The following is a 14542-nucleotide window of genomic DNA, read 5'->3' on the forward strand; positions in this document are numbered from 1 at the left end:
AGATTACAGGGGTCTTAATGGCATTACCGTTAAGAATCGGTATCCCCTTCCCTCATGAATTCTGCCTTTGACCAGATCCAAGGGGCCAAGTTTTTCACTAAATTAGACCTACGCAATGCATACCATCTTGTTCGCATCAGGGAGGGAGACGAGTGGAAGACCGCGTTCAACACTCCCACTGGTCATTACGAGTACCTGGTCATGCCCTTTGGGCTATCCAATGCACCAGCAGTCTTCCAAGCTCTGGTCAATGACGTCTTGAGGGACATGGTTGGGCACTTTGTATTTGTTTACCTTGATGACATTCTTATCTACTCTCAGGATCTGGATTCCCACAAGTACCATGTTCGGTCGGTTCTTCTTCGCCTTCTCCAGAATCATCTTTTTGTAAAGGCAGAGAAATGTGAGTTCCACACCTCCACCACATCTTTTCTTGGCTACATAATTTCTCCCAACAAGGTGATCATGGATCCCTCTAAGATCTCAGCAGTCTCCGAATGGCCCACTCCCACTGACCGCAAACAGTTACAGAGATTTCTTGGATTTGCAAACTTTTACCGTCGTTTCATCCGTAATTATAGCCAAGTAGCATCTCCTCTTCATGCCATTACCTCATCCAAGGTCCAGTTCATGTGGAGCAAGCAGGCAGAGGAGGCTTTCTCCAGACTCAAGTCTCTGTTCACCTCTGCTCCGGTTCTCCGGTCCCCTGACCCTGCGAGACAATTTATTGTGGAGGTCGACGCCTCCAGCACTGGGGTTGGAGCTGTCCTAAGTCAGAGAACCGCTGATGGTCGTATTCATCCTTGTGCCTTCTTTTCTAGATCCTTATCCAGTGCTGAACGCAACTATGATGTGGGGGACAGGGAGCTTTTGGCCGTCAAGCTGGCCCTTGAGGAATGGAGACATTGGCTGGAGGGGGCCAAAGAACCATTCCTAGTATGGACCGACCACAAGAACCTGGAGTACTTGAAGGCAGCTAGACGACTCAACCCCAGACAAGCAAGGTGGGCTCTGTTTTTTGGACGGTTTAATTTTGCGCTCTCTTACAGGCCGGGGACCAAGAACATAAAACCGGACGCCTTGTCCAGAATTCATGAATCCTCTGAGTTGGGGGCCGCCTATGCAGAGGAGTTTATCCTCCCAGACTCTGTGAGGCTGTCTGTGACCAGGTTGGAGCTGGAGAAGGAGGTCAGGGACGCTACCCGTGATCTTCTGGTTCCAGCCTCGTGCCCTCCCGACAGGCTGTTTGTCCCAGAACAGCTGGTCCCCAAGGTACTCGAGTTCTGCCATAAGTCCCGCCTGTTCTGCCATCCAGGCATCAGCAAGACCTTACAAATTGTCCGGCCTCATTTCTGGTGGGGCTCCATGACCAAGGACGTTAGAGAGTTCATTACAGCCTGTCATCAATGCTGCCAAGCAAAGTCGTCTCGTCGCCCGCCCTCAGGGTTACTGCGGCCCCTTCCCATCCCATCCCGCCCTTGGTCGCACATCGCCATGGACTTTGTCACAGGTTTGCCCAGCTCTGATGGTTTCATTGTCTTATTAACTGTCATTGACAGATTCTCTAAGATGGTCCATCTGGTCCCCCTCAAGAAACTCCCCTCTGCTAAGGAGATGGGGGAGATTATGGCACGGGAGGTGTTCCGCCTCCATGGGCTCCCCACTGACATTGTCTCGGACAGAGGACCTCAATTCGTCTCTCGGTTCTGGAAGGAGTTCTGCACCATGCTTGGCATATCTGTCAGTTTGTCGTCTGGGTTCCATCCCCAAACTGACGGACAGACCGAGAGGGCTAACCAAGAGATTGAAACCAAGCTTCGTATCCTTTGTGATTCTGACCCTACCAGGTGGTCACACAACCTACCGTGGGTGGAACATGCCTTGAACGCTCTTCCCTCTAGCTCCACTGGTCTCTCGCCCTTCTACACTGTCCATGGGTTCCAGCCACCGGTGTTCTCTGTTCAAGAGAGGGAGGCTAAGGTCCCTCCGCTCACGCTGCAGCTATGAGGTGCCATCGGATCTGGAGGAAAGCCAGGAGGGCCATGATCAAATGTCAGAGGTGCAGTCCAGATCTGCTAATCGGCACCGTGTCCAGGCACCCACCTACTGTGTTGGCCAGAAGGTCTGGTTGTCATCTAAGGATCTCCCCTACGGGTGGAGAGTCGGAAGTTGGCACCCCGTTTCATTGGTCCCTTCCCCATCTCCAAGGTTGTGAATCCAGTGGCGGTCCGTCTACAGTTGCCCGGTTCAATGAGGATCCACCCCACATTCCATGTGTCTCGGGTTAAACCTTACACCTTACCTCGTCTTGAGCCTGCCCCCAAACCTCTCCCGCCCACTCGCTTCCTGGATGGGGATCCCATCTACACAGTGCGCCGCATCCTCCGGTCCAGGAGAAGGGGACGTGGCGTCCAGTACCTGGTTGATTGGGAGGGATATGGACCAGAGGAACGGTCCTGGATTCCCGGCCGTTTTGTCATCGATAAGTCTCTCCTGAGGGACTTTCATCGCCTCCATCCTGATCAGCCGAAGGGTCCGTCGGGAGCCGGACCTTAGGAGGGGGGTACTGTCATGTTTCTGGCCCGTCTGCCTGCTATGTTTCTCTCCTCTGTACTCCTCATCAAGCTCATCTGGTTCACCTGCATGCTGCTGCGCTGGAGCACAATCAGACTCATGCCTTCCACCTGTTCACCAGCAGTTATATTCAGCTCTCAGGCAGGCAGACGGTGCCAGATTTTTGAAAGCCACCGAGTGAGTAGATATCCAGCGTTCTTCCTGACCTGACCACGATCACGAACACATTTTTGACCCTTGGATTTTCCTGCCTTGCCTCGCCCACGTCGGATTCTTCACTGGCTTCTGTTTTCTGGTCTCGACCCTGTTTCTGCCTTTTGACCTCTGCCTCCTGCCTCGCCCTTGGATATTGTCTGCCTGAGATTGCCTGCTAGTACTGGACCCTTTTTCCGTGACCTGACCACTGCTCTTCGCCCAACCCTCAGACGTTTGTCTGGTCCTGCCTGTCCTAAACCCTGTGCCTCCCAGTCCTGTCCTTCCCTAGGTGTGCCACTTGTCTCTTCCACTGTGCTACCTGGATCCCTCATCCCCCACACCACCAGGAAGGTTAGTGATCTTTTCCCTTACAGACTTTTGGCCTTCCCCTCCTACCTACAACCCTCTAACCTGTTTCTCTGTCCTCAGAGGTTCCTGTTCCTTGCTCGTGGTTCCCCGTCCCTATACCTGGTCCTCAAAAGACCTTATTGATTTTTACTTTGTGTCTGACTGAAATTTCGGGTCCTCAGGTCTGAACATTACATTTACTTACTTCAGAAAGGTAAACTCATATTGATTAATTACACACGCAGTAACATATTTCAAGCCTTTTGTGAAATTGCTTGTAATTTTTCTGATTATTTCTGTTTCGGTATTTCTGTTTAAAAATATTTTAAACAGAAATACCGAGCCTCAGAAAAAATTGGTAATTCTATTCACTCAGTGTTTGGTCGTCTTTTTGTATGAATTACTGCATCAGTGCAGTGTAGCATGGAGGCTGCAGCAATTCTTGTTCTTAGCAGGCCTTTTCCTATCACACGTTTTCCTTCCACTCAACTTTTTGTGGCCTAGCCTCCTTGTCGAGAATGTCAATGACAGTTTTCATGTCACGTCAGCACTGAGAGATTTTTTAAAAGCTCAGGAAATCTTTGCAGGTGTTTAAGTTTATTAGCTAATTAGAGTGTGACGCCTTGAGTTTCCTGTATGTAACCTCTTCACAATATTCTAATTTTCTGTGACACTGCACTGTTTTCTTTTTTTTAATCTGTAATCCATTATCACCAAAATCAGAAGAAATAAAGGTTTGCAATGCTTCCTAAAATATGTGTAATTAATCTATTTCACTTTCTATAAGGAGAGACATAAAATTGAACATTTTTGCCAAATTCTAACCGTTGGATATAATCAGAATGAATTGTTTAACAGAGCACGAGTGCAGCTGAATAAAACTACAACATATTTAGCAACTGGTTGACTGTGGGGTAGCTCGACATTGTTGTTGGCCAGCAGTTTTACTTATTCTGTTTCCATCATGGGGCCAAAGACCCAGCTGCAGCTGTGGCTCTGTTTGTGTGTGATGATGAGAAAGGGGTTAGTGAAACACACCAAGGGCAAATGCAGGGTTTTAATGGATCAATGAGTCTTGCATAACTGAGCACAGAATATACTGGCCCTGGGTGGCGTGATGAGAAGCTGTGACGCATGTGAAATGATGAGACTTCAGCCTAATAAATATTTACAGCTTTATCATTTCCTATAATTTATCATAATCAAAGGTTATAACAAGAATGAAGTGCATCTGTGTGAAAATATAAGGTGGCTGTATGAGCACAGAAACATTTAAGTGTGTAGATGTAGAGGTGATTAATATTGATGGACTATTGATTGCTTTGAGCCGGCTCTGTGTTTATGAACCACAGCGGCTGAGTCAACACTATAACTACAGTAACTACATCAGCACCAAGAGGCTAAAAAGTTGCAGACACAGTTCTTTAAGTTAGTGGCTTATACTCCAGTAAAATAATGTGTGCAGCACAGGAATATGGTCCAACTAAGAGTCATTGTCTTTAAAATGTGTGCTGGAACAACTACCAGCTGCAGCTGTTTGTGTGGTTTGTTGTTTTTTGCAGATGTTACACCAAAGTAGTGGTTGATGTAAAGCTGCACAAGACACTAGACACTTCTTTTGCATTTTGTTGCTTTACAGAAAGAGACCAAAGGCCAGTTCCTGTTGGACCATGTTTGTAATCACTACAACCTGCTGGAGAAGGACTACTTTGGCATACGATACGTAGATCCTGAGAAGCAAAGGGTAACTATGAAACTCAAAAACACAAAATGGACTGTTTTCATCTTTCTTTCACGTCATTCAGTCAATTTCAGTGACAAGTGGTGGCGGGTAAAGGATAAAGCCATATTTGTTTCCTTAAATATAAAGAAACAACACAGTAAGCGACCAATTTATGCATCTTCAAATGCTTGTAAATTGTATTTGGTAGAGTTGCTCCCTGCTAAATACTAAATGTTGATACTTAAATGAGAAACTGATCTTATCTACCTTCACAAAAGTCTGAAAATCAGTCACTGTCTCCTTTTGTCCAGGCGTGAGGGCCGGACAGACAGACCCGCCCACCGGGTCTCGTTTCCACGGTAAAACAATAGTCACCCTGCTGTTGCCAACTTAGCAACTTTCTGTGTAGCATCCACTGTTTGCTTAAAATAATATATTCAAGCAAATCAAAATAAGTGGAAACACCCCAAACTAAAACCAGTTAAACAACTCTGCTTAGTGTTTTTTTCAGCAGACCTCGCAGGACTCTCTCCAGGAGCAACTGGTGACGTTTTGCCTCTATTAACAAAATGAAATCGTCAGCAGAAGAACAATCGCAAACAGAATCACACTCACTGAGAGAAAGTAGTTGCACTGAGTCAGCGCTGCCAGAATTGCTCTGCTAGATATTACTCAGACAGCAGTGGGTGCATTACGTTACAGGCTCAAGTGACAAATAATCAAGATCAGTCTCAATATTTCAAGTAGCCTACGCACACAGACGAGACCAGATGCTTCCTTCAGCTACACTAAATTCACTGAAAAACACACCAACACACAGCAAGTATTGTTGGAAAACAATACTGCAGACAGCTCAGTAAAGCAAACATGCACAACAAAGAAGTTTTTAGGTTTTGTATTCCAAGGGAGGATGACTCAAAAGTACTTTAAAAACCACACAGAAGTCGAATAAACTATCACTAATCAGATATGTTCTGTTCTGCATGTCAGTTCAATAAATGTTTCCTCTCCGTGTGACAAAAAAGATCTTTCGTTTCTGTTCTTTTATAAAGTATTGTCTTGCTTTGTTTTAAGATTTTTGGACAGTAAAAAGGCATTATTTCAAATGAGAACTTTCTCCAACAGTTTTGAGATGTGGAGCTGAAATTTGTTTTCTTTCCTTAAATGTTTTTCTTTGAATCTTCAAGAATCCAACCGCTCTGATTTCCACACTCACTTTTTAAAATTAGGTGTGATGAAATCGTTACTCCTATACGAGCATTTAATAAAAACTCTGCAGGAAAACAAAACAAGATAATTTAATTGAATTTTGTTACAGATTCCATCAGAAAACTCTAGATGTGAAGAGGTCACTAAAACACAGATGTCATGTTGCACAAGAGGAAAAAGAATAAAAATATCTGCACAAATGTGACGTTCTCTTTATTTGCCTTGCTCTTTCAAGAGGTCTGTCGTTTTTAAGTTTTCTTCATTTTGACTTTCATTCATTTCCTATTTTCCTCTCTTTCAGCACTGGCTGGAGCCCAACAAGCCTGTGGTGAAGCAAATGAAGTGTAAGTATCCCTTCTGCTCACCTTGTTGCATGAGGGTCTCTGGAAAAGCAACAGCAAGTGTACTACAGTGCCCTCCATAATGACCGGCAGCCTTGGCAAAAAGCATTAAACAAGTTAATGTTTAAATGCAACAGCAGCATCAGAAACTGACAGAACGTTAACCTTTGGAGGGAGATTTCTTACCTCCTGTATCATCTCATTGCATGTGAAACTAAGATGAAATGGGTGACGTCTCTTAGAGTGAGCATTTATTTATTTTCGGTCCTTTTGTATCATCATTCGTCATGCAGGTTTCTTCCCTGGAATTTCACTTCTTTGCCAGACTCAGGTTATAGCCTAAGACAAATGGAAAAAATAATATCCTCAGAAAACTCTTGAGTTGTAAGTTTTTGGACAGTAGGTGTAACGTTAAATAGATTCTTCCATGCTGCAAGGTTTGTGTGCAGGGCGGCTGAAACTATAAAAACTTGTTGGACTTTGGCCGTGTGTTCAATCAAAGATGTTGCAGCGACTTTGACCCTGAAATATAGCTGCTGCTGGCTGAGTAACGCATCTCCAATAAGTCACGATGAGCCCCATTTTTTTAATATTAATTTCAAAACTTAGAACAATGAATTCAAACACATCACTTATGATCAAGATTGAAAAGTTATGTGAAATGACAAAAAAAGAAAAAAAGATTTAGAATAAAGTTTGCGAAACCTACCTGTTGGGTACGCCAATATCAGAAAAATAGCGCTCTAACACACCCCTATGCATCAGCTGAGGCGTAGTACAATCTGGACACATGTACCACCATGACAAAGAAACAAAAACATAAACATTCAAGCTTGTTTGTCACAGTTCCAGTTCTTTTAAAGTTTTAATTTATTGCTCTGACTGTTTTTTGACAACCAGAGCAAGTGAAGAGGCAAGTTTGAGCCAGTTTCTACTTTTCTGCAGCCATGTCCTGACTAGTAGGATCAACACAGAGATGCCTTATTTAAATGTCATGTTCTCTTGTCTTTCCAATGTTGAAGACAGGCTAGAAGAAACAGACATCCATAGATAAAAGGATTTGGTGGATTGCCAATTCAGATTCACACTTTGATTAATTTTAGAAAATGAAGTACAAACATAAACAACTTTTAATATTTCCGCTACATGTTGCATACTCATGTTACTCTAATAGAAATTAAACTTGTCCCAAGACTCCCACAGCTTTCCCAGTAAATGGGGGAAGGTACTGTGTGTTTTTTGTGCCTGAATGTATTTGTTTGTACTTTGCCTGTGTCTTCAGAGGTTCATCTAAACATAAGCAGGTTAAATCTGAAGCAAGCCGGCAGCACCACAGTGACCCGCTGTCATAAGTTCAGGCACAAACAGGGTGAAAGAAGTTTTTTTTCCAGCCGACCATAAGGAGGGAAACGAGACGCAGCAACGGAGGACGTTTTGCTCAGAGGCACATAGATAAGGAGGGCTGTTTTCTGTGGAAGTCTGCATAAATATTTAAAAGCTTCTGGAAAAACGAGGAGAGGTTGCTTTTACTCTAATAAATTAGCCACATTTATGGCTGCTAACGACAGCCTTGCAGATTGTGATTGCATCCCAGCAGCTGTGGGTTTTTCCAGTAGCATTTCTTTGTTTTGGACTGGTGGGAGTTTGCCAGCAGCTTTCTGAGTCTCGCTCAGAGTTTGACGCTTTAAAAGCTGCTTTACTTATGAGATCAAATTCATTGTTTCTAGCCGGCACACGGTGGCATTATAATTTAAATTGTCTGTCATATTTGTTATGTTTTGTTCAGAATAAACAAGATCTTGATGTCTGAATGAAGACATCTGCAGATACCTGAAGGTTAACTTGGCTGCTTTTCCATCACCTGTTAAGTCATCAGTGAGTCAAGTTTTGGACACATTAGTTGCAGAAAGACAGACTTCAGACTTAAAGGTCTTGTGAACAATATTTATCTGACTGCTTTTTCCGTTTTATGATTCCCGATATTCTCTAAGCATCATGTTTATTTTTGAAGTTTTTTAATACTAAAATTGCTATGCCTTTAAGCTATTTCTGAAAGCCCAGGATGATGATGATGATGATGATGATGATGCCATGGCTTTGAAAGCTGTTGAGAGCTCAGGACTAAGGTCCTAATTTTCCCAGACATGTCCTGTGGTCTTATGAAGCTAAAATTAAATTGTCTGGCCAATAATGCTCGTTGTTACATTTGGATAAAAAAGGGAGACGCTTGCATGCCTGAAAACACCACCTCAGTTGTGAAGCACGGTTGTGGCAGCATGATGCTTTGTGGGTGTTTTGCTCCAGAAGGAACTCTGCGAAATAGTAATGGCATTGTGAAGTGAAATGAAGGTAGCATAAAAAAAGGTTAAAAATGGTGGCCCAAATGCACTACAACCCTCAGTATATCAAATTATTTACAAAGTGGCTGAAGAACAACAAAGTAAATGTTTGATAGGGCCTCACAAAGCCTCAGTGCGCCAGAATTTTCTAATAACCTACTTAAGCTCCTAATTCTGGCACATATAATTAATCTTGGTAACCCTAACTGACCGATAAACACTTCCAGGAAATAGTTTTTGTGCCCTTACAGAATATTTAAAGACACATAAAATAGTCGGTTTCACAAATATAGCCAGTTTGTGTCAGTTTACACCAGAAAAGATGCTTTCATTTGATCAGCTTCTGGAGGTTTTTACAGTAGGTAAAGGATTTATTCACATCTGCTCACAATAAGTTAGCAAACGAGCCTTTAAACAAGTATTTCCTTGTAGTTTTTGTTGTGGTGTTTGAAACCTGATATGTGACATTCAGGCAGTTTACTTCAAGCTTTGTGTTTTCTACCAGCGATTGGAAGCAGATACCGTCTATTGAATCTGTACTTATTGAGAAACCGTTTCAAATTTCACTGCAGCAAGCTGTGGGATATATTTAATTTTGGTGAAACTAAAATGACATCAAGGGATAAAAATGCGCCTTTGCTTGATGAAAAATTTAAACAAAATCCACTTTGGGGGTTTTGAGATCTTCCTTACAAACTCCCAGGTTTAATGTTTCTTGGCTTCCATGCTTTTCATATATCTTTTTTTGTGTTCTCTCATAATTTTCCCTTTAGTCTGGATGTTCTCTTCATTTTTTTCCTTTTCTTCCTTCCTATATCCTCATTTCGCTATCTGAAGTTCACCCACTCTTCTAATGACTGCACTGTTCTTTCTGTCCATAAATTAATAAAAGAACTATTAGCTGCACATTCTCCCTCTGTGAAAATGGGAGACTATGGATATCACTGCAAACTGAGATGGGATGTTGGAAGAGTAATAAAGCCAATATATTCCAGGGTTAATTCAGACTGACTGAGCGACACTGATTGATAATGTAGCTAAAGAGGGAAGTCACATCACTGAATTGAATAGTAGAAATTGGCGAGTTTGAGATAAAAAAAAAAAAAGCTGACAGAGACTGAAAGAAGGAGAAAGAAAAGAAAGAAGAGGATGGAGGAAGAGCGTTGAAAAGATTTGATTTGAAATGACACATCAGCTCTGCATGCAGCAGGATTTTTCTCCCTAAATTGGGTTTCAGTGGCTTGTGTTTTCAGGACTCTTTGTGGTTCTCGGCTTACGCACGTCGGTAGACGTCACATTCACCCGGCGTTTGTTTGTACCGACGGCCTTTCTCAGAAATGTTTTCAGAGACACTGTTGCCATCCCATAAGCCTGAGCAAATACTCAGCTCAAGTTCTTTGGGAGCTGGTGGGAGGATTGCATCTTTCACATTGCTCAGCATGTATTATGTAGATGTGGGCTGTTTTTTCCCCTTTCTTTCATGGCTAGATAATACCATAGGGGCTCCTGCTCTTAAAGTCAGGCTGGAGGGGGCACACTGTGAAGATTACTGGTTAGAGGATATTCATTTCGTCCTCGGTAACTCTCCCTTTCGAACATTTAATGTTGGAATTTTGTATCTGTTTGTGCCCCGTATAAAAGTAGGCTTCAGATTCATCAGAATCAAATGTTATGAATCTCACAGAGAGACACCTGTTTTGGATTTCACGGAAAACCAGGACACCTTGCTTTAAGACTGCCGTATGCACTTACTGTCAGAATCAAATTACTGTTTTCTGGGACACACTTTAATTTTTTTCTTTTTTGTTCTCAATTTTTTTTTCTGCTTTTGTTCTTATTTGTCATTGCTCTAAACTTTGTCTACACTCATTTACCCTAACATAAGGTTTGGTCCGAGATCAAATAAAATGTAAGAATTGGTGAATTTTAAGATGAGTGACACACGTTTAAGTCCATGATGGACTTCAACAGAGGAAAGCAAACAGTGCTTATCTCTTGGACGTTATTCAGAAAATTATGTTCCAGATATATCACATGCAGTTATAGGAAAACGTACTTATCAGATTATCAAACAAATTACCAGAAGATAACCAGAGTAAATTCGAAAAGCAGTTATAAAAAATTTCATTTATTGTGGAAATAAACTATCTAAACCAGTCTAGCCCTTTGTGAAACTACACCCCCCCCCCTTCTTCTATAGCTGTGAATTAGCCACATTATTTTGGTACAGTTTCAGTTCACACATCCTGACTACTGATCGACCTGCAGTAGATAGTTTACTGTTCAACAGTAAGGAGTAAGGTGAACGATGTCTACATAATGTGTTGAACTTGGTGAGCTGAGTTAGAGAAACAAATAAAACTTTTCAATAATATCCAAATGTAATAAAAATGATTGTGTTTGTGTCTCTTGTCCTCAGCAGCTCTGCAGCCATTCACAATGTGCTTCCGGGTCAAGTTCTACCCCAACGAGCCAATGAAAATTAAGGAGGAGCTCACCAGGTAAAAACTAACACAGATTAATATCCATCCATCCATTTTCTATACACCCTCGTCCCTTAGTGGGGTCGGGAGGGTTGCTGGTGCCTATCTCCAGCTAACGTTCCGGGCGAGAGGCAGGGTTCATCCTGGACAGGTCACAGATTAATGTCATTTATAGAAATTAATTATTTCTATGCAAGGGATAGTTTTTTGCTTTTTATATTTAATATGAGCAGATACAATTTTTGGGGAAGGGGGAGCAACAGCTTTCCAGTATGTTTAGCAACCCATTGACAGAATATACATATTTTAATTGTCCAAAAGTTGGTAAATTCAGGTGTACCAGCAGGAAAGTGAAAGGCAAATTGCATGCATATTAACACAAATGTTAAAAATGTAAAACTTAAATAGAAATAAGAGACAAATTTAAAAAGCTTTTTTGTGAAAAAACTGAAGCAATGTTGTGTTTGCAAGAGAAACCTGTAAACATAGCCATGTGCCAGTAGCACCATGTAGCAACAATATGCACAGAGAGAAACTATGAGGAGGTGGTTCACGTCAGGAGCTCATGTGAGATCTCAAAAGGTGAGAAGCAATGTAAAAAAAGATGTCTCTTTAAATCAAACAAATAAATGTTTTCAGTTAAAAAGAACTACAAACATGCAAACATCTGAGATCACATAAAAAAAAGAAATTGCCAGGAAAAACATGTGATATGATCTTCTCACTGCACCGGTGTAGATTCTCAGCCATCTAGGACACGATATCCAAAGTGCTTAAATTAATTAACATATTATATTATTCAAAAAATAAAGAAAAGAAGTCCAGATCCCTTCTGAGCACCTTGAAGCTTCTCACCAGTGAAAAGTGGTTAGAAGAGATGATGGCTCAGGAAGTTGTTTTCACTGCCAGCTCCGGTTTTTAGAGGTTTCGCATCTGCTGAGCATCATTCTTTCATCAGAAAGATTATATTTAGTACAGGGCTTTAATATTTTCCCAATCACAGATTTCTTTTACTTATGTTTTTTTTTTTTTCATACATTATATAGCAACCCAACAAGGACACAAATACCACTAACTTAAAGCATTGATGACAGTGACAAAAAATAAGTTATATTGTAAATAAATAAATAAAAACAATAAAAATAAAAAATGAACTATTTGTTGCTCTGAGCACCACATATTGAAAAGATCTGCAGATTGACACACAAAGTCAGAAAGTGTAATAAGAAATTTAATCTCATCATTACATTTAGGCTTATACCTCCATGCAGCTGCAGCCTATAAATAAAACTGTTTAGAGATTGCATCAGTCTTTTTTCTCTCCATTCAATCTGTGATGCTTTCCTTCTGCCACTTTTCACCATCCAAGCTGAATCGGTTTGATCTCGTGGATATCGTCTCACTGGTTCATGTGATCTCTCATGCAAACTCATCTGCATCCATAGCATAGCAACAAGTGTCTCCGGTTCCAGAATGGCTGTCATTCCTTTTGTCTCTGTGGTAAAACCAGACAAATCAGCATGTTAGCAGCACGGATACGTCTGCGGTGAAGCTGTTTCTATAGTAACCACAGCACCGCTCTGCGGTGTAGTCGCTGTCGCTGTGGCAGGGCTCCTGTTTAAATAATTCTTTAAAAAAAAAAAATTGTTGAATGTGGATGGATTCAAAACAGACATAACTGCACATTTTAAGAATATTTTTTTCGTGCAAATCAAAGTATTTTCCTCTGTTTATTGTCGCTGTGTGGTTGTTTGCATTCTGCCAGGTATCTCCTGTACCTCCAGCTGAAGAGAGACATCTACCACGGCCGCCTCCTGTGTCCCTTTGCTGAGGCGGCGTACCTGGGAGCCTGCATCGTACAAGGTGAGGAGGACCAGAGCCACATGGAAACTGTGTGTGATCTTTCAGTCTCTGACTCATTTCATGGATGAAATTCATCTTGGATTTCAGTAGCATGTACTTAATCAGAAAGATTTAGAGAAAATCTTTCATTTTAAGGTGGGGAAGGAAAATTTCCTGCAATAAAATCACAAAATTTTGTGGGTATTCTGTTGTTAAAAACAAACCTTTTGCCGTTGTTACAGCTCTTCTTATTCCACAACTCTTGCCTCACATTCTGGCACCGGCGGTTTTCTTGAAAACGATAATTCCCTAATTTGTGTAATTTACTACATACCCGCTGCTGCTAGAATAATTGTTTGTTTTTAAGGCTTTTTACTCATCCTTACCAGGGGGAAATGTGTCCAGCTCTGCATGGTGTTTCAGCTCAATCATTGCACAGAGAAAACCTTACATCTTGAAAATCAAATCCTTCCAAATGACCAAAAGTGAAAATGTGGCGATACTGTACATAAAACAGAATGTCCCTTAAGCTATTTGCTGCTTAAATAAATGGCCTAAATGATGGACTGTCTGAAATAAACACAAACAGGATTTTTCATTGTGGAACCAGTTAGTTCTTGCCCATTAACCAGCTGTAGCTAAAGTTATTAGACTTATCTTATAATCCCTCATTTTAAAACACCAAGCGATCTCTGTAAACCTCTGGGAATAAGGATTAAAAATGTTTTTTTCCCTTCTCTCAATTAACAGTAACAGATAAACGTCATATCACAGCCACTTTGATATGGATTATGAAGCTCTGCCATATAAATGGAGCCTCCTGGCTGATCCACTCGGCTCTGAGCTGCGCTAACATCGTCTCATTGGCTCGTGTCCTCAGAGAGCAAAGTGCGACTCGCTCAGTTATCTCAGCCCACAGCGTGTCTGCGGCGTATCATTGGCTGCTCCGACTAAAGAGGACACGTCCCCATCCCACTTTGTCAAGGTGTTGATTAGGGAGCAGTTTGAGGATTATTGTTAAATTAAACTCTGGGCAAGTTTTTCATTTAACCTTTGTTATGGTTATTAATTAAGAATGGATCCAGAAGTAAGTGAGGGTGAGAGGGATTTGCTCTGAACCCAATAAGCAATTTTCCCTCTGCTGCACATTGACTGTCAAATACAGCAAAGTAAAATGTTGGTCATTTTTATTCTAGCTGCAAGTTTATTGACAAAAATAGTTACTCGTCTCTTTTGGGCATTATTTAGTGTGTTTTTGTTTTTTTGTATTGGACATCTCTCTCTGTCAAATACTAATAAAGGTGGTAATCCTAACTGACCTAAGATAAGACAAAGTTCTGTCTTATTTAACAGTGAGGAAAAAACAAAGGTGTGTGTGTCTTTCTGTTCAGTGTATGCAAACATCTGGTTTCAACTTTACATCAAGCAAAACATATTGTCTCAATTACACAACCTTGTGGAACTCCATGGCCTGTTCCGGTGCAAGAA

At 41.6% G+C, this 14542-nt stretch overlaps 1 protein-coding gene across 8 annotated transcripts in view; it reads left to right on the forward strand.

Annotated features, from left to right (window-relative positions):
* Nucleotides 1–14542, forward strand: part of frmd3 (FERM domain containing 3) — a 53449-nt gene that overhangs the window by 16319 nt on the left and 22588 nt on the right. For 5 of the 8 annotated variants that reach the window (XM_081610696.1, XM_008418442.3, XM_081610698.1 and 2 more), the window contains exons 2-5: nucleotides 4757–4861; nucleotides 6351–6393; nucleotides 11149–11230; nucleotides 12978–13075. In XM_081610696.1, coding sequence (XP_081466822.1) covers nucleotides 4757–4861; nucleotides 6351–6393; nucleotides 11149–11230; nucleotides 12978–13075 — 328 coding nt within the window. The remainder of the gene's footprint in view (nucleotides 1–4756; nucleotides 4862–6350; nucleotides 6394–11148; nucleotides 11231–12977; nucleotides 13076–14542) is intronic. The other 3 variants (XM_081610695.1, XM_081610697.1, XM_008418446.3) reach the window with 1 other exon arrangement.

This window comes from Poecilia reticulata, chromosome 9, assembly GCF_904066995.2.
Source record: "Poecilia reticulata chromosome 9, P_reticulata-male-v2, whole genome shotgun sequence".
Lineage (NCBI taxonomy): Eukaryota > Metazoa > Chordata > Actinopteri > Cyprinodontiformes > Poeciliidae > Poecilia > Poecilia reticulata.